Raw genomic sequence first — 18,971 nt, forward strand, 5'->3', positions numbered from 1 at the left:
CTGTTCACTAAGTCAATATCATCTGCAAACATTTAACCTCTTGGCGCCTCATCACAAATTATATTATGTATCTTGTGAGTTCATTACTATAAAGTAAACAAGACGTATGGTACCTTAAGTTGGTGATTTGATTTACTACTTAAAAAGAGATTGCGTAAATCCATCTATCTACATTCTGTTTTGTGTAAATCTTCAGTAATAATCCTGAGGGAGAATATTAATCATAGACATCATTTATAAAACTTAGATTGAACATCAACAAATGCGCATTAATCGATAAATGGTCTACATTTTACTGGTGAATACTATTAGAGATAATATTAAAGGTGGATAATGTATTTATTAATTATTTTAGCTTGAACATAATCGGATCGTTTCTCTTTATGTAAAAAGTATATGTCGAATTTGTAAATATTCGACTAATACTTTTTTGTTCATAATTTTTCTTAAACGTATATTTAAATTTATTGGGACGTTTAAATCAGTGATTCTAATTTCATAGCTCCGCTGTCAGGCATCTAACTTGGCTGTTTTTTTTAATTACCTACCATCTCCTTCTCTTGTTTAATATTACCGAAAACTACACTGTATATTATTTTCAATGGTGAATGTGTCTCACAACTATGTTATAATAATGTATACTTTCTATGCTTCCTGTACTGAACTTTCCCGTACAATCCCCGGGGCATTACAACCGGAGTGAGATCGACTTGTACACTTTTGAAGCATACAAATTCTGCTGTAGCGGTATCCGCGTTAACCTAGCAGCAGGGATGCAATCAGGTCGATCTACATTAATATCATATGCGAGGAGAAGAGGAGGATGGTTGGTATATTAAGTAGTTAAGACCGGAAGTTCTCTAGAAGATTTGGGCTTTCCACGTTTTGCGGTCGTATCATAATGTATTTACGGTTTTAGATACTTCACCGGTAATCCCTTCGATTAGACCTAAGTCAAAACAGCGCCGGGGTCCGGAAATTTCATTGACGAATGACGGCGCCCGTGGGCTTATTTAATACCCATCTACCACTGTGGAAAGGTTTTAAATTAGTTGAAATTTTACTAATATCCGATTTGTGATACGTAATCCCCGGCGTAGGTAGGTGCCCACCCCAGGCTCCGGTAATGCCTCGGTTCGTTCCTTATTGGAAATATTAATGAAATAAACTGTTGGAGAGCACGTGCAAACCTCTTGTGTTATTTTCAATCGACGACGATTTATTGCTGTAACAAGAGACGCATTTACACCGAACCCCAAACCCTAACTAAGATTTATAGCTTGTAAACTTGAAATAAACCGAACATTAGTCGTATAGAATATTAAGATCAGTATGTTTTGCCCGTACACACCAATATAGACATGAAAACTTACTATAAACAAAATTCTTAATTTTATGACTATCCAAATTTGATTACGTGGTTTAAGATCAGTGATTGAAACAGCATTCTGAATTGTAAAAAAAGAGTTTTGAATTTCGATACCACACCAGAGGCGGTTAGGATTGAGTTAGCAAAGGTCTACGTAGAGAGCTAAGCAGTTTATTTATGTACAATTCGTAGTGGAGCCATATTATATCTACTACTGGACCACAACAGTAACAACCTAAATTTAGACCCACTATAAAATTTTTAATTTAGCAAAGTCCATTGGGAACTAAAGAAAATGGTGTACATTTAATGGACACAAGTCAAGCATGAATAAAGCTAACTATGTATGCTATGTATGAGCTGTTTAGGAGAATTGGACGTTAATTTATTAAATTAAAACTGAAATATGTTATTAATTTAATTAATTATTGATAGTAAAATAAATAACTACTCGTTAATGTGAATTTCAAAACAAATTCGAATTAATATGAAGTATTAAACTTAAAATAATTAATAATTATTTAAGAATGATTAAAACTAAAGCACTGACTATAAATTATTGAAAATCAATTTTCTTGTTTTTAATAAATTGCTCTTGATTAAAACGGCTGATTTAATCGTTATTCGTTTATCATCATATAAAATACATTACTCCAAACTCTGATTACGTTGGAAATAAAAAAGTGTTCTCATAGATAATGAAAAAACGTGTCCATTCGTTACAAAAAATTGCTAAAGAGCTGCCAGCTAACTGACTACTTAAAAATGGTTAGAAACCGATATTTTTATGAGTAAAACTCACTTAAAACCACTATATTATTCGGGAATGTTTTTTTTTCTTCAGCTTCGCCACCGCCAGTCAGCTAAATCAAAATTTTGTATTAAATATCGTCCCACTGACATTCGCGGGGAAGCGCATAAAAGCCCGACGATCATTAGCATGCACGCCACTATAGTATAATAGGAACTTGTCACCCTTTGGTGCAAATTAATAGATCTGCCCCGAGTGATCGTTTTCTATAGATGGCAGTTTTTCCGGCTGTGCTATGTTAAAACGCACTTAGTTCCACATGAAGCGGCTGACAAGCCATTTGTTATGTTTATGAAAAGCTTTCATACGTCCGCAGCCTCGTACCGCGTTTATTTATTATTGTTATTATTTATTTATTTTTGTTAATACTTTTTGTTTTCATTGTTCCGACCATTCTTTATCCGCGAATAATAATAACCTTATTTGCATATACCTACACACTCTCGGCGCTAAAAGAATATAATATATTATTTTTATCAAATATGTACGTTTACGATTTCGACCGGCAACAGAAAAAAAATTCGACTACTTTTTTTTGTTTTGTTTTGTGAAAATCACCCGTTTTTAGCGGCGACCGAGTTAGATTTGTTTATTCTGTTGAAATCATCGATCGGAATGGAGTTTGTTCTGACAGTAGAGTCCATCTACTGTAGACACTTTTAATTTGTAATTGTGCAAATCTCTAAAATGTCACGAGGATTTAATAGAGATACAATTAAATGCATATTTGTACACCAAGAAACAAAAAAAAAAAACGAGAGCTATGGGGCCAGGACAAGGTTACAAAGGCCTTGGCCAGACAAGTTCGTAAAAATGATAATATTGTACAAAAGTGATGATATGGCTTAAAAAAATAACATTTAGTTTTTCCCTTTAATGAAAAACGTTGGATCGTTATTACGGCTTATGGTATCTATAAGAAGGAGTATTTTAATATAACCGATAAACCGCGCCCCGACACTTCAAATATGTGTTTAAAAATATGTTTATTTTCACCAAACATATTTTGTTTTTATTAAAATCGTTTATAATCATAATTAGTTACAAATATTTTTTTTATGCCCGACCATGGTATTATAGTTATGTTATATTTCAAGAATCTTTTAAGCAAATTTGATCTTTTTTTCAAAGCGTGCCGTATTACATATGTATATTCATTTGGGAAATACCATAAATTTTAAGTGTTTTTTTTTTATTGATTTTAAAGACGGATGGGTACAGTTTTTAACTTTGGCCTTGTAAAATTTGACTGGTGATCTATTGGTTGATGCAAAATCAGTATCTTCTATATGCTCGGCTTTGAAATATCAAAGTTAAACGTTGTCGGAAAAAAACAAACACGAATTGCCTTTCGGTTCACATTATTTTTCGTTCGCGTAATATATTTGATAGCCTCACAGCCGTATATACGAGAAGAATCAATTTCGTGTCTGATGTAAAATATATTACATTGATCAAATATTGCCTGACTTTGGCACCTTAATAAATGTCTATATCCCGCAACAGCTCGAAGGATCCACGGCGGCGTGGGGTTATTTCGACAAGACCCGTAAAGGTTAGGTCGTCACTGCGGTGCGGTGCGGTAGAAAACGTTATTCGAGAGGTAATTTAACGGCAAGTAGGTTTTCTATACATGTGTGACGTTTTCTTCGACCGAGGCGCTTATTGCTTTTGTTTCGGCGATAGAACGTCGCACGTTCCAAAAAACACTTTGCCCCGAGAATTCAATATATTATAGGAGTCGTAGGAAACTTTGTTTTTTTTTTTTTTTAACGTCTTTGCCAGCCGCTATCCGTTGATTTGGCTACGAGGCCTTTTTTTTGTTTTCTACTGGCGACAGGCGACTTTTGCGTTTTCCCTAAAAAAATATCGATAATGGAGTGTGGACACGTGGCGTACAGAAAAGGGACAGTGACTATAATTTTATACATAGCGTGTAACGGGGCGATTCAATAAGGATAGGACGCTCGCGTTCTGAATTAAAATACAAATAGTGTCTTTTTGGAGACACTATTTGACCCCATGTTTTTGTGCAATATTCAAATTTGTACGTTTTGTATTTTTTCCATAGCTTTATCAATTCTTAAAACTTAACGGTAACGTATGCGTTCAATATATAATTTTTTTTTCAATTGAGGATGATTTGCTGACAATTTAAACTGCTTGATAACCACTCACATATAATATATATATATATTATACTGTAAATTACTATAAATATTAATAATTAAAAAATAAAAAGGTTCTAAGTTGTTTTTTGCCACTTTAAACAGAATATCAAGGATTAGCTTCAGTCGTTCCACAGATATTATTTTGCAATCAGACAAACACTTAAATCACAATATTTTACTTGGCTATATGGGTGGCTACAAGGTGTGCAATAAGTTACAGACATAGACATAGTAATTGCCACTCTAGTTCGTTCGTACATAATATATATGTGTATACATATTGTATAAGAAAAAAAGATACAGCTACTTCGCCGCCTCGGTTCGGAATTGTTTTGAAACCTGCCTTTAGGAAATAAAGTTGGTTGTCCTCTAAAGGGTCGAGGGTCCAACTGCATTGTTTCTAGCTAAGTTATAAGACAAACGAAAACTGCCTTTTATTAATATTTACACATATTTGTGACCTTTTCGCGAGGGCGTAGAACTTAAGCGTTACTGTAATTTTGGGTCCTATTTATCCCCACGCCAAACCCATTATTTCATACCAGTATAACACGCAGCAACCGTCCCTAAATCCTCGGATAAATCTTTATTTGAAAAGGACCGATACGTTTGGGAATGGCTTCAGATTCATTCTCGAGGCGACCCACAAAATATGTACCAAATATGTATTTATTAAGTATAAGACACTCGTTTTATTCTTAAAAAATTGGCAATGTTGTAGTTTTTGGAGGCACTTCAGTTATTTTACAATATTAGACAATATTCAAACCTGTATCTTTTTTTTTTTTCCCAGAGCTCTTTCGACTTGTGTAAACTCTAATGGTAAGAGTTAAAGTATATGTAAAATTGAATTAGTTTTTTAAAATAAGAATAATTTGCTGAGAATTTTGATTGGTCGATAACCAGTTCAGAATAAAAGTTTACCCATGGTCCTGTCCTTAATTTTAAACTTTAAAAATATCTCATACTAGTTATATTGACCAGTCAATTTTGTCTAGAAACTATTTGTAATTTAAATAAGTTGCAATTGAAGTTTCAAAAGCTAACGGAACGCTGAAAAATACTAAAAAATGTAAATATTTAGTGATTTTATAATATTGTAAATTATCTCAAACAAAATTTTTTTCAAAAACAATATCTGCAAAATTGTAATTATCTTAAGACAAAAACGAGTGTCTAACGAATCAACCTGTGTAACTTTAAATTTAATTTTTGGTATAGATAAAACGTCATCCGGAAAACGTGTTATGCGATTTAATGCGCGGTAAACCTTGGCAAGTAGCTTAGCTAACAATAATAATTATTACTATTGCGGTCAGGTCGAGACTCTGTGGTATCGTACTGCACCACTATTTATCATTCATGATTACCTATAAATTATGCGCAATGCGTTTTTGGCGCGATAAACATCCGACCGAGAGACAACTCACGCTGTACATGTGTTACAGGCATTATAATATTGTTTTGTTCTCTAAACCGACAACGATTATTATCCGCATTTGTCGGTAGCTTATTGTAAATGACATTAACGTGCGTGATGTCCATTATTGTAGGTTCAACAAACAGCATTTATAAGCTATGACTGCTATATGATCAGTGATCATCACATAGCAGACTATTGCCAAGCTCCCAAATATTCTTTTGTTCTTTCAAGTAATATAAAACCCGCCGAATAGAATCTATACTCGGATTGTACGTCTCTAGCATAATATTACCGGAAATAACTTTTGACTTTGGACGGTATATTAGACCTAAACAATAATTAAGTCAGGACTCATTCAAAATGGCAGAGGTTTGTTTGACGAGTCCAAACTAAATTCGAAAGGTACCCACGACGTTCATTAATTAAATCAAACTGAAGCCAGGAAATTCAGCTATACATACATCTACATAATTTATACGTGTATTTAATATTTGACCCAAAACAACAATACGAAAACCTTAGAGGGTACGCGCAAGTTTTAAAAATTGCTTGATTTATTTATGAGTTGTCCTGTGCACTGAAAGGACTTAGTTTTAAATGACTGGTTCTTTGGAAACAATAATTTAAAAACGTTGCACCGTTTCTAGAATCATCGCGTTTTTACAGATTCCATAGTGATTCCATTATCTATAAAACTGTGCCTATACGAATTTACATATTAAATTGTAAACATATTAGTAGTTATTTAAACTCGATTCGCTCTACTATTACTATGTTGTATCTCTTCTAATTACGTTTTTCAATTTTATGCATGGAATTGTTTATCTGTAAAACAATTAATCGACTGTTGTTGTGATGTCTGCCAAGTTTGGAGAGAGTTTAAATTAAATAATTTTACGTGCTTGGAATACTCGTTTGTTACCGGTGGGTCATATTTGTAATGGGTTCGCGTTTAAATAAAAATTGATTTGTAAGAGGATTAAAAAAAATCAATCAATGTTTGTTCCAACGGTTTTTTTTAAAGCATATGTGTATGCAAAGTAGTTTGAGAGTTGCAAAAATAACAGAACAAACGAGAGTGAAGTATTAGGAAGAAAATATTAGACATGAAACTGAAACAACAAAAATACTTTAGCGAGCGTTTGAACGAAGGTTTGCAAGACAAGCAAACGGAGTGGTCAGTCAGTCAAATTGAATAAAATAAAAGGCAAATGAAGAGGTGAATTTGCAGGGTAATTCAGTAAAATCAAAAATTTTAATCAAATTTAAAATAGTGTTTTTTTTTTTTTTAATTTCACATTATTCGGCCTATTCAAATTTTAGTCAGCCTAAAAACAGCAACGGGTAAAAGCTAAATTGCGTTTGAAACGTCAGAGCCTTTTGGCTTTTTGTTTACACTTTACTTATATACTTATTTCCATACAAACAAAGATGGCGGGTTTGCTGTAATGACACGAAGAGCGTTAGTATCATGATTTTATAGTGCTCCGGTTTAGGTGGGCGGTAAAATCATTATGCGAATGAAGAGCTCGCCTATTTACTTAATTATTATTTATAACTGCAAACACATTAAAGCGTTACTAACACTGCCTTAAAAATAATATATACATACTTTCATAAGAAAAATAACACAGTTTTACATTCGAGGGAAATCAACATTAATAAACATCCATTTAGGTTGTAAATAAACTATTATACTATTGTTCAACTTGGAGGAGCCAAGTGAATTGTGATTATATGGATTCGAGCTATTGTCAAACATTTAATATAGTCAGAGCAAATTTAATAATAAAGGAACTTTCTCATTTAACTCGGTCATTGTAATGTAATAACTTTAACCGACTTTCGTAGCCTCTGTTTGTGTATTATAACTTATAACATTCTTTAGTTGAGACATCTTGAACATTCGAGCTTGACATATAATTTATAATACTAAATTGCAATATAAGGTAAATATTTTGAGTTCAAAGTTTATTAAACTAAAAGATATGAGGCATTAGTTCATTTAAATTATTGAAGCATTTATATAATATCCAAGTGCAAAGTATTAATAGAACATTTTTTTATATTCCTGTACAGCTTAGAGGTACTGGGGCACGATCATTTATTTTTAAATAGATTTCTGCTTTTTACATACGTTATAATATGTTGTTTTATATTTTTGTAAATGAAAATTTTTCTTTTTCTTTGTACCTATCGTAAGTCCCTCGTTTCGTGGCGGTTATTTTAATTACATAAATGATTCTCTCGCCTTGTGTGTTAAGCACCAAGAGCGTTCGTTTTTAAAACTAATTGTTTCGTTTTCATACACTTTTTTCACATTATTACGTTTTAAAATTAAAGTTCTTTATACAAAAAGAAACCTGAAAAGTCTGTCACGCTACCACCTACTCCTGTTTGATTATGAAGAGAAAAAGCGTGGTTTAAATAAAAAACATTTTAGAAGACAATCGCTGGTGTTTGATTAAAAACTAAGTAAACGTAATGTAATCTCAACACGGACACGGGTTCGATTAACGGCATTGTATTTTTCCCGGAAACAGTAATATAATGAATTTCGGACAAAAGAAAGACAGGCGGCCGGTATAAGATAGTTACTGTTTTTATTAAATTACTAATTACTCTTTTTGAGTATAATAAATTTATCGTCATCCGAAACGGACTTACTACCGACAGGGAGGGAGAGACGAGGCTGGAAAAAAGGAAACGACAGGCCGCCCTTTGTGAATAATTTACTGTCGGAAAGAGTAAATTATTTTGTATTAATCCGAGAAGAAAATATAAGAGGACAACAAGTGTAGTTTAATAAAAGGAAATAAAATATAATATACATCGCCAAACTCGGTAATGACTATGTTGCCAACGACGTAGAGCGTATCATATCGATTACCATTCATCGACTCGTCGGGGACTCGCTAAACCTGGTCTCTTTTAATATACAACCGTCAATTAAATACTATATTATACTTTATGTACACGCGGATAAGCGAGTGCTAGTAATCTGTACAAAATATCGATTGGAAACGGCACATTTTATTAGGATTAAACAATACAACATTTTTAGGTTAGGATCCTATCATTACGATGATGTAAATAAATGCTATTTGAAAACACACGTTTTTTCTTTTAAATTTATAAGCCGTTACAGCAAGAGTTTAGCAAAACTAGTCACAATTTATCTGTATTTTTGATATTATCACCAGCATTGTCGGTTGATGTACAAAAATGAATTTATTCACTTTACCCAGACAGCTGATATGGGTTCGGATTTGGTATACAATCGAATTGTTGTATTGTCGTCTCGGTTATTTTTAGCGCGAGGACCGCTCGTGAGACTAGAAATTAAATTGATTAACGATCATAACCCATACCGTTCCCAATGTGCGTTAAATATAAGAGAGTTAACGAAGTCTAGCGGATCGATTTGGCTTTGTTTGTTTTTAATTTAACACGATTTAGGGTCCAAAGAAAAATAGTACCACTCGAAACAAATACGCCGAAAGTTTTATGCACTGCATTACAACACCGGGCACGGTTTTATCTGTTTCGCTAGAGGGCAGTTTGTCCGGAAAACTCCAAAATATGGGAGAGGCGCCGCAGCTGGTTCCAATAGCACTCAAAAAGCATAAAATGACGGTTTCATATAATTCGGTTCTCACCGCGCCCGCACGTCGACGGTGATTTATAAACCGATATGATAGTCCGGAAACTCACAGCCGGCTAATTATTACCCGCCAATCGTGGATTTCCAATCTCATATAATATATCATATTTCATCAAATACGTTACAGACGTTTTCAATTTTCGTCGAAAATGGTTTATTGCTAGCCTTCGAACTAAACGGATATACACTAAACCGAACAGCTGTCCGGGTTACCCGGCTCGGTACCGGGATGGGAATTTATTTGTCATATCGTGTCGTCTAGGTGTTTGATAGGTTCATAACCAATACATAGCCGTTGGTCAAGCTCGACATCCGAAATCAGTAGTATTAATATACACTACATTAAATATTATTACATTATATACATTCGAAAATCGTTTCCACAGCCTTCTGAGGACCACGTTAAACCGTCGAGACTTTTTAAAAAAAAATTTGTTTATAAAGAAAACGAATAGACCGACCGACGATTTGCTGTACGGAATGTCCGCCGGGACTTGACGAGCTGACACGGTGTTCGTTTGTTGTGTGTATTTCTTTGACGATTTATTATACAAAATAAAAAAAATCTATTTCAATAACGTAATTCACCTCTTGTAGTTTACCGCAGTGTCGCGGCTGGTATTTTGTGCATTCCAAGACGCATACAAGCGACACAAAGTGATATGATATGTATGCACACTTTTAATGGCAAAGGGTTCACCCTTTGCGTACCCAAACTTGACCGCGAGTCATCGCTCAAAACCATCATATGTGTCGGAAAGACCCGGAAATAGACCGGGCGGTATGCGAATTTTCTTTTGTCTGCGACTTTGTGGTTTTGCTCTTTCTTTTCACAGGTCAAAATACAAGTAAGGTAGATATGCAATTCGGAGTAATAATAATACAAGAGGATGGCAGGCCTGTGCAAAGTAAAAGGAAAATGGGCGTAGTCCGGTAGGTAGGTGGTAGGTCGGCAAACCGAACTGCTGTGTTTTGGTGATCCTCTATTTGCAAGTGTTGTTATTAAAAAGTTGACACGGCGAGAAGAATAGGCAATATAACACCATGAATGCGTTAAGGAAGAAAATTAAATTCCGGGATTGTTGTCGAAATCCCGGTATTAGTCTGTCACAACTTACCCACTCCCGTGGGTCAACTCTAACCGGTCGTGGAATTTAAGTTGACACCACGAGTCTCTTTTTTTTTCTACTATTATTATAGCTCGAAATATGTTTGTAGTTTTCAGTATAAATGTATTCGCCCACATTGCTTGTAAGCAAACAAATTGTATTATTCTTTTAGCACCCGTTAGAATTTTTTACAAATTTTAGTTAAATTTTTAATTTTGCTATTATATTTTCTTTTAATCAAACTCAACTTAAAAATTAAAAATTTGTAAAAACTTGGAATTGACAAAAAAGGATAGGAAAATATGAAGTATTAAACAATTTAACGAAAAATAAAGAATTAAATCTGTCCGTATCGTAATACAAATTGCACGATTAACAATAATAAGTCTGTTATTATGTCAAAATTATATTTACTGATACTTTTGACCGTCCATAACAACTTTGAGAGCAAATTTTCTCATCGACAACCCATAAAGCATTGAACGGTCTTGTTTATATACTTGATTTGTTCTACAATCTACACTACGTTGTCAGAGAAGTTTTCGACGATAACAATAATGGTTTCTATGTTTTTTTTTTATTATTATTGTTGTATATTTTATATTCGACTAATATTGTTCTCATAAATGTTCCATGCTTTCGTTTTATCTTGTATTTTTTCGACAAAAGCTTTGACGATTCGCACAGACGAGTTCGACGTAAATCCGCGGTTAAGTTATTGGTTATATTCAATAATGTTTTTTTTTTATACTATCAAGTGTTTCCGTTCAGTTTTCCGTTGCCGCATATTTGTATTAAAGAAATAAGCGAAACATTTTATACAGTAGTTTCCGGTTTAGACCTCCCACGCCTTATTTTCAAAAAAAAAATAATCATCATGTTATATTTATAAAAAAAAAATGTTTAAAATTGATTCAATTTATTTCCGTTGAATATTTTGTATTTATCTTCGATGCGTAGCTGAGAGTGTAAGATATTGTTTTTATAATGATGTTTTTTTTGTCTGGGCTCACGAAATCTTTTAAACCGATTACGCTATGTAGCAATTCTTTGTATCAGAAATTTGTAGTTGGCCAACAATTTAAATAGTTCTTCCCTTTACCTTCAAAATCCAGATTTTTTTTTTTTAATATTCAAATTAGTTCTATATTTTTGTGGAATATTCTTATGATAAAGACAATCGACAAACGTCGACTAAACAAACAAATTAACATAATTTTCGTCATAATCACTTAGCCTTAGAAAGGTAGATACTTTTTCTTTATTTATCTTTTTCGAGCGAAGTTTTAGGACTTAGGTCTGAAATTAGACTGTAGACAACAAATTATATGATATTCTTAAAAATCTGTAGTCATTTGTGGTTATGTGTGAGTCAACAGTCAATAGGTATTTAGAAAAAAGTTGATTATGTTGTTAACTACGATTTACGGGTAACAACGGCAACAAACTATTCCTTCGTCCATTATTGTATTCTCTCTAATACTAAAATGTTAAGCACATTATAGCTTTTATAAAGCGTATATCGATTTTTGTATTTTATTACATTACATAGTTTCTGTTTACAAACTGATGGTTACTACCCCACCAATCAACTCTATGCCGGCACTTTATTGTTTTACAGATTGCAGTTTAGACAGAGACAAGTTTCTTGCAATCGCCGCTTTGAACGTTCCTTACAAATAACCGTCCTCGAAAGATAATCTCCGGTAATAAATACATTTTTGTCGAACCGACTCGCGTTGGATATTTATTCTGCTTTTGTTCATGTGTGTGTGTGTTTGTAGACTTGCCGGTTGGAACACACGTTATTAAGTGTGTTGCCTGTGTATACTATTGTGCTTCGAAACATGTATCCAAACAAAACATTTTTGCTCACAACATTTGCCAAAAGCATTACAGTTATATTAAATGAGATTTGTTTTCACTGTTTACTTATAACAAACTTATCGATAACCGATTTGCATAAGTCAATTTCCAGACATTCGTAAATTCATAAGCCTTGAACGTTTAACCGCACTGCGAGAAGCGAGGTGCAATAAATTATAACATTATAATAATAATTTCCACTCGCTTTGCCCAGCTGTGCCATTTCCTCTTGTTCATATTGTTTTAAAAGCCCCGTTGTAACTCATAAACTAATTAGTAATTTGTTCAAAACCCGATATCAGTCAATTACCGTTTTTCTTATAATTAACAAAGTTGGAATAAACAAAAAATTAGGTAGCAGCACGTCCATAATTTAAAATTCAAATACTAATTGTTGTACTTCCGGGAAATTCGATACCGCTTTCAACAATATAATACTGTTTTCGATAAGTTCTTAATCTACATAATTATTTTAATATAATGGGATATAATTAAACATAAAAAAATACGCATACTCTGACATGTTTTTTATCGACTAATAAAAACAGTTTTTTATTTAGGTAAGTATATTGTTGTGTTTGTTCACGTCTAGTTTTAAAAAAATGAATTCTTTTATCAATATTTTTATTATAATTATAATAAAAAGTCATACATTTTTACCACATATATATATATATATATATATTGGAAACGTTCCAAAACCGATATGCTTGTTTTAGTACCTACCTACTTAAAAACTTCAATTTGGTGTTTGAACTTTTGAGTTTTAATTACATATTATTTCTAAGTTGAAGAAATTAATCCAAAAAACATTGCATCTAAAATATTCAATAATTATTGTATGTTGCTTAGTTATAGAAATAAACCGTACCTATTTAGATTTTGTGTGTATAATTTCAATGACTAAGTTGTTCCGTTAGCACTTAACATGGTAGATTATAGTATGCTGTGTGGTATTTAACAAAACTATCATGGTTTTACTGGAATTTTAAGTGGAAGTACTCGCTCAAAAGGTTTTAATACTGAAGTGATTAAGAACTTGAGCCTTAACCATAGAATACTAACCAATAAAATGTTCCCTATCTCCATAATTAGTTTTATGAGTTTTGTTACAAAATCTAAGTAGCATATTTAGCAATAATAATATTCTAAGTACTAGACTTACCTTCAACTCATCGGCTTCGATGTAACCACTGCCGTCGGTATCGTATTCTCTCCAAATCTGAAAAAAAACCAGTAAGTTCAAGTCTTATATTTATATAGTATTATATTAATATTTATCAAGTTCTTATTTATATGTTATATATAAATATGTCAAACTTCTTTTTACAATGTAAGTAAAGTATAAAAAGATTAACGCAAAAGCATTATAAAAAATCGAATTAGAAATATCGATAACAATAATAATACAAAATTAAAAAAACAAACAATTTAAGGTTAAATATTAAAATACGAGACACGAGAGAGAAAAAATGTGCATAATCAAAGAAATAGTATACGACAAAAAAGGGCCATTGTTAAAAACTGTGTTAATAAAAAGATTAACTAATAATAAAGGGAATAAAATGCCCACCTTGAGGTACTCTCGGTGTTGCCTTAAACGTATTCATCACCAAACAAATTAACAAACTGTCATCAATCTACCGAGTGAGATTAAAACAGCGACAATATCGGATAGCCAATATCTAACTTTTCCAAAATATAAGTAGTAAAAATAATATCCACCTTGTCAAACGCTTTCGAATAGCATATGCCTTCGCGTTGATAACATGATATACTGAATAATATATTATATATTTCACACATACGATATTAGATTTTAACTCTCAATAATATTATCGTGCTGATATTATATTATTAGTGTACCCTATATATTTATGCTATGGACGTTATGCAAGTATTATTATGTTATATTAAATAAGAAACAACGAGTATACCTTCATGAATTCGACGCTAGAGTCTAATGGGTTATCGAACCGGAACAGCAGCAAGAAGTTCTCTTCCATTGGCAAAAGTTGAGCGAGCTGCAAAATACAATGACGATTAATCACGCGATCAAAATCGTGTACAGGGTGGTTTATTATGGATAAGATACTCATTTTCTCATGAAAACAATTTCAATTTTGTAGTTTTTCTTTTTGGCGATACTTTCGTGTAACACAAATATTTAATTCGTTTATTCAGTTGAGAATAATTTGCTGAAAATGTAGACTAGACATGGTTAGAACGGATGGTGGAGTGCGGTAGAATAAAGCGCACAGATAAAATTAGTACTACACTTCACCCCTTGGTAAGCTTCAATGACGTTAAAAGTAATTATCGAAAATTGGTCATCGACAGCAAATTATTTTGTAATTTAATAGGTTAAATAAATACGTTACCGTTTAAGGTTCAAAAGATGGTACACTCTGGGAAATACTAAAAAAGGTAAATATTTAGTAATCGTTTTGCAATATTTCAAAAAAACCATAAATAAAAACTACAAAATTGCAATTATTTTAATGGAAAATTAGTGTCTTGTCCTTAATGAATCGCCCCAATATAGGAGTTTGCGCTGCCTAAAAGCAGCGGTTACACTTATTGCCATAATTCATTACTTCACGAATGTCAATTTTCCCATCCTGGTTATCGTCGTAGGCCTCCATGAAACACTGCTTAAGTTCGATCAGCATAGCGTCCGACACCGCCTATAAATCACACGAGTCATTCAGATTAGTCATCGGATTGGGCGTACATATACCAGCAGTTATTATCATCCCTAGGCCCATCTGTTATTTTCACCACAAGGGTCAAGAGAAAATAGTCGTATTTCCTCTCAACACCAATTTTTTTAAATTGTAGTTTGCACCAGACGCGTTAGTGATTTCCTATACTAGGCAATATTATGGGCGTTGCAGCTTGCACGATATCTTATGTTGAATGCAGCTTAGACACACTTTCTAGTGTGCGTTAGTTAGTTTAGTAATCACTAGTTTGTCATACATTATGCATACAATTCTAATCCTGACGACTACCTGTATGATTCGGGAAAGATAACAGGATTATTATAGTATATTATGTACGCCTCAAAAGTTCTGCAACACTCAAATGAACTATTAACTAATATACTACACAGGAAAAAAATTTTAATATTTTTAAAATATAGTTTCTGTGATTTACAATTTATTTAAATAATTTTTTGGACAATATAGGGCAAATTATATACGATTATTGATGGGAGCACGCAAAATGATCACACCACGGAATAGCGTTTATAGAACCATAGTATGATTGGTCGAATGAGCTGCTTATACTATAGCATTATCTTATTTACTAGAATTTAACCAAGAACAATTACTTAAAAAGATCTTCAAGAACAATAATCTCCTGGGGGCCAAACACTAATTATTCATGTAAAAGAAAGTTGAATACTATAATCTTTGTTTCGAAATAAAGCCGACATAAATTGTTGATGAACCCTTCCAGTTCGTTCAACATAATCTATTCATATCTTCAACAATTCAATTTTAAGTATTCATCTTTGTACTCAGAAATTGTATTGTATAACAGTAATAAATGAGGTTGATGTTAGTATGTACAATGTAAATAATTTTTCCCAATTAAACAACAAAACTCAAAATATTAATCTCGGATTAAGAGGTTTAGTGTCTATATAAGCTGCAAACAAGTGAGTGTCCCTTTTGTTTTATTATTTTTAAAGTCGGAGTTGGAATTAATTTTTAATGGTACTGTACTATCAAATGTTTAGCATAAAATCGCGTTGCGGTAAAAATAAATAGTTTAGCATAACTGGTAGTGGTGAGGAAAATTTAGGCATTCAGTGCAGAAACGAACTAGCCCCAAAACCCCAATTTATAGTCCATTCTTGCTCTTAAATATAATTATAACTTAAAAATACAAAGACGGTTTAGCTACTGTCATCTAGTGACTATTAACTATAGGTAGCTTAGACCATTTATGCATTAAATTTAATGATGCATGGTTGATATTAATCTCGGTAATTCGAACATGTGTATATTTGTGGCTTAGTCCATTATAGCACTGAAGACTTTAATTGGTCTTGTTGCAAGACCAAGACCAATTTTGCTAATCACTAGAAACTGGACGTTGTTCGATGACATTAAATGAAATATTAATTTGCAACCCTTTGTAGGAAAATGAGTGTGTTTTGTATGTAGGTTCTAAACAAATTTTTAATAATTCACTGTTCTCCCAGGAACCCTTGATTGCATATTATTTGGATTCAGCGTGTATATTAAATTATTAAGAGCCCATCATAAGTATTTATATCACTATAAAAACATGATTATCAGTTATGAATAATGAAAAGGCTAGTCCTAGTTACTAAACGTCCATCTTGACCCTTCACACGTGACGTGCCGACCTGGTAGCATGTAAGATGGATATAAAAGGATGTAAAACTGGAGCATTTTCTTTGGACTTTTTGTTACGAATAGTTTCATTTTTTTTTTTCTTTTATCAATAATAGATAGTTTAGCACAAAGGCGGAGGGGTGGAAGGGGTTTCATATATTATCAAACAACGCCCTTTACAATTTATCAGACTCCAATAGGGGCTTAAAATATTCAGACCGTCTAGAGTCTAAACTATTCGGTGTAGCATGATCTCGGGTCAACTGTCAGTGAAGACATTTTGATGAATCTGCGTTAAAGCGGGATTCATAATGTATGAGAAAAAAGTTACTGGACAAAAAATAAAAGCCCCGACCTCGCATAGTGCTCGCACAACAGCTGCTGGCGAAAAGCCCGAGTAAGGTTTGCGTTTGCCAAGATAGGAAAGCATTTTTTTTTTTTAATTTTATACATAGAAAAGGTTGAGTATACATTTTTAGTTGCGTAAAATCACGCTTCAATGTTTGTCGTTTGATGTGCAAAAGTCTGTGTAAGCGAATAAGGTTGCACTATAACGCAATTGGATGGTACTCGAGTCTTGATTTGCTCAAGTAGAAGGAAATCGCTGACCCGAAAACTTGCTATATTTTTATCCCACGACAGAATGCACACGGGAAACAAACGGCCGATTGGAAAGACCTAATGTGAATTCAGACTCTTTTGAGTGTGGATTTCTAAATTTTGAACAACAGTGTACTTGTTGACAAGCGGCATTCTTCGTTTGACTATGGATAAGTTTCCGAAAAAGTTGGCGATAGATATAAGGTCAACCGAATAAAGAATTCACTTTGATTTGATATGATTTGACTTTGGAATAAAAAAAAAAAAAGCTATTTGAATATGCGAAAAACACAGTTATGTTTATTTAAGGGGGCCATGGTACATTTCGAATAAGTCTTATTTTAACAGTAATATTAAAGCCTAAAAAAATCGATCATAACAACTCTCAGTGGCTTTTTATCACAAATACAAAGTAATTAGCAATTACATAGAAATTATGGACATATTCTATTTTATAATCAATAAGCTATTGAGACAGTTTCATTTTAGTGTAATTGGTATTGGTAATAGGATTTTGACTTTAATTTTTTTTTTAGCTCTTTTTAAATAACTCATTGTTAAACCAATATTGATAAGTATTCTTAAACATTGTGAAATTATTTAAAATAGGCACTAAATAATTTTTAATTGCAATTAGACAATTAAGCTATTTCTACATTTATTTTTTCTAATATTTAAAAAACATAAAAAATATAGCAAAGACTTGTATTCGATTAATTTTACTCAAACTTTAAATTATGCATGTGTAGTATAACTATTTTAGATAGAAACTATTTTAAATAAAAGTACTAAAACAACTGTTGTACACGGAATTATATCATGAACTTTTTTGAAGAAAATATTGAAAAATATGTTCTACCAGGAGGGCGTTTATTTTTAAATACAAGTTAACTTTTGAATTCAATCCATATTTTACTTTTAACACTGGTTTCCGAAAAATATTAAAAGTTAAGTATTGTATTATATTAATAACTGTTTAACAACATTAATTCCCGTTGGTATATTCAAATCCATTTACAAAAATTAAATATTTTGATTTGCTCAATATACTGGTTTTTGGTATGAAATATTTCATCCAAAAAAAGGATATAATATTCTATGAAAAAAAAAAATATGATGAATCGTTGAAACGTTACATCGATCTTGTCACCTTGCACTTTTTTTAAGCTTAAATCATTTTTTTTTTCTTTTTTTGGGAGGCTTTACGCTTTTGTATAATAATACGAGTATCACACACACAAAAGAATCTCTGCCCCGAGCAGGTTTTAGCGATAACGACGGGTTAAGTATAAATAGTATCCAATGGTCGTCCGTCGATCATGACAGTAGATCGTAGTTAAGGCTTAATTTCCGTCGCCTTCAAAGCCCGTATTATATCCGTTCGGATCCAGACAAAAAAAAAAAATAAGGGAGAAGGGGGTTAAAATGATCTTTTCAAATACTTAGTCCGCAAAGACATCAACGGTCGAGAAACGCTCAATGCGGGTCAGAGAATAATATATAAATGTATTGCTCACAACAGCGAAGCTGATAAGACCGAGTTAAAGTATTCGTTAGCTCATTGTAAAAAATACCTTCTACTAGT

The 18,971-nt window shown here is 32.6% G+C and overlaps 1 protein-coding gene across 1 annotated transcript in view; it reads right to left on the reverse strand.

The window, feature by feature from the left end:
• LOC126841948 (calbindin-32) overlaps positions 1 to 18,971 on the reverse strand; it is a 55,174-nt gene that overhangs the window by 13,698 nt on the left and 22,505 nt on the right. Inside the window, exons 4-6 of the mRNA XM_050578768.1 lie at positions 15,011 to 15,100; positions 14,351 to 14,437; positions 13,579 to 13,635 (exon numbers count right to left, since the gene is read on the reverse strand). Coding sequence (XP_050434725.1) covers positions 13,579 to 13,635; positions 14,351 to 14,437; positions 15,011 to 15,100 — 234 coding nt within the window. The remainder of the gene's footprint in view (positions 1 to 13,578; positions 13,636 to 14,350; positions 14,438 to 15,010; positions 15,101 to 18,971) is intronic.

Source organism: Adelges cooleyi, unplaced genomic scaffold (assembly GCF_023614345.1).
Source record: "Adelges cooleyi isolate 19-005CV unplaced genomic scaffold, UGA_ACOO_1.1 ACOO_flye_CR_arks_rails_tigmint_CR_PRNA_41, whole genome shotgun sequence".
NCBI lineage: Eukaryota > Metazoa > Arthropoda > Insecta > Hemiptera > Adelgidae > Adelges > Adelges cooleyi.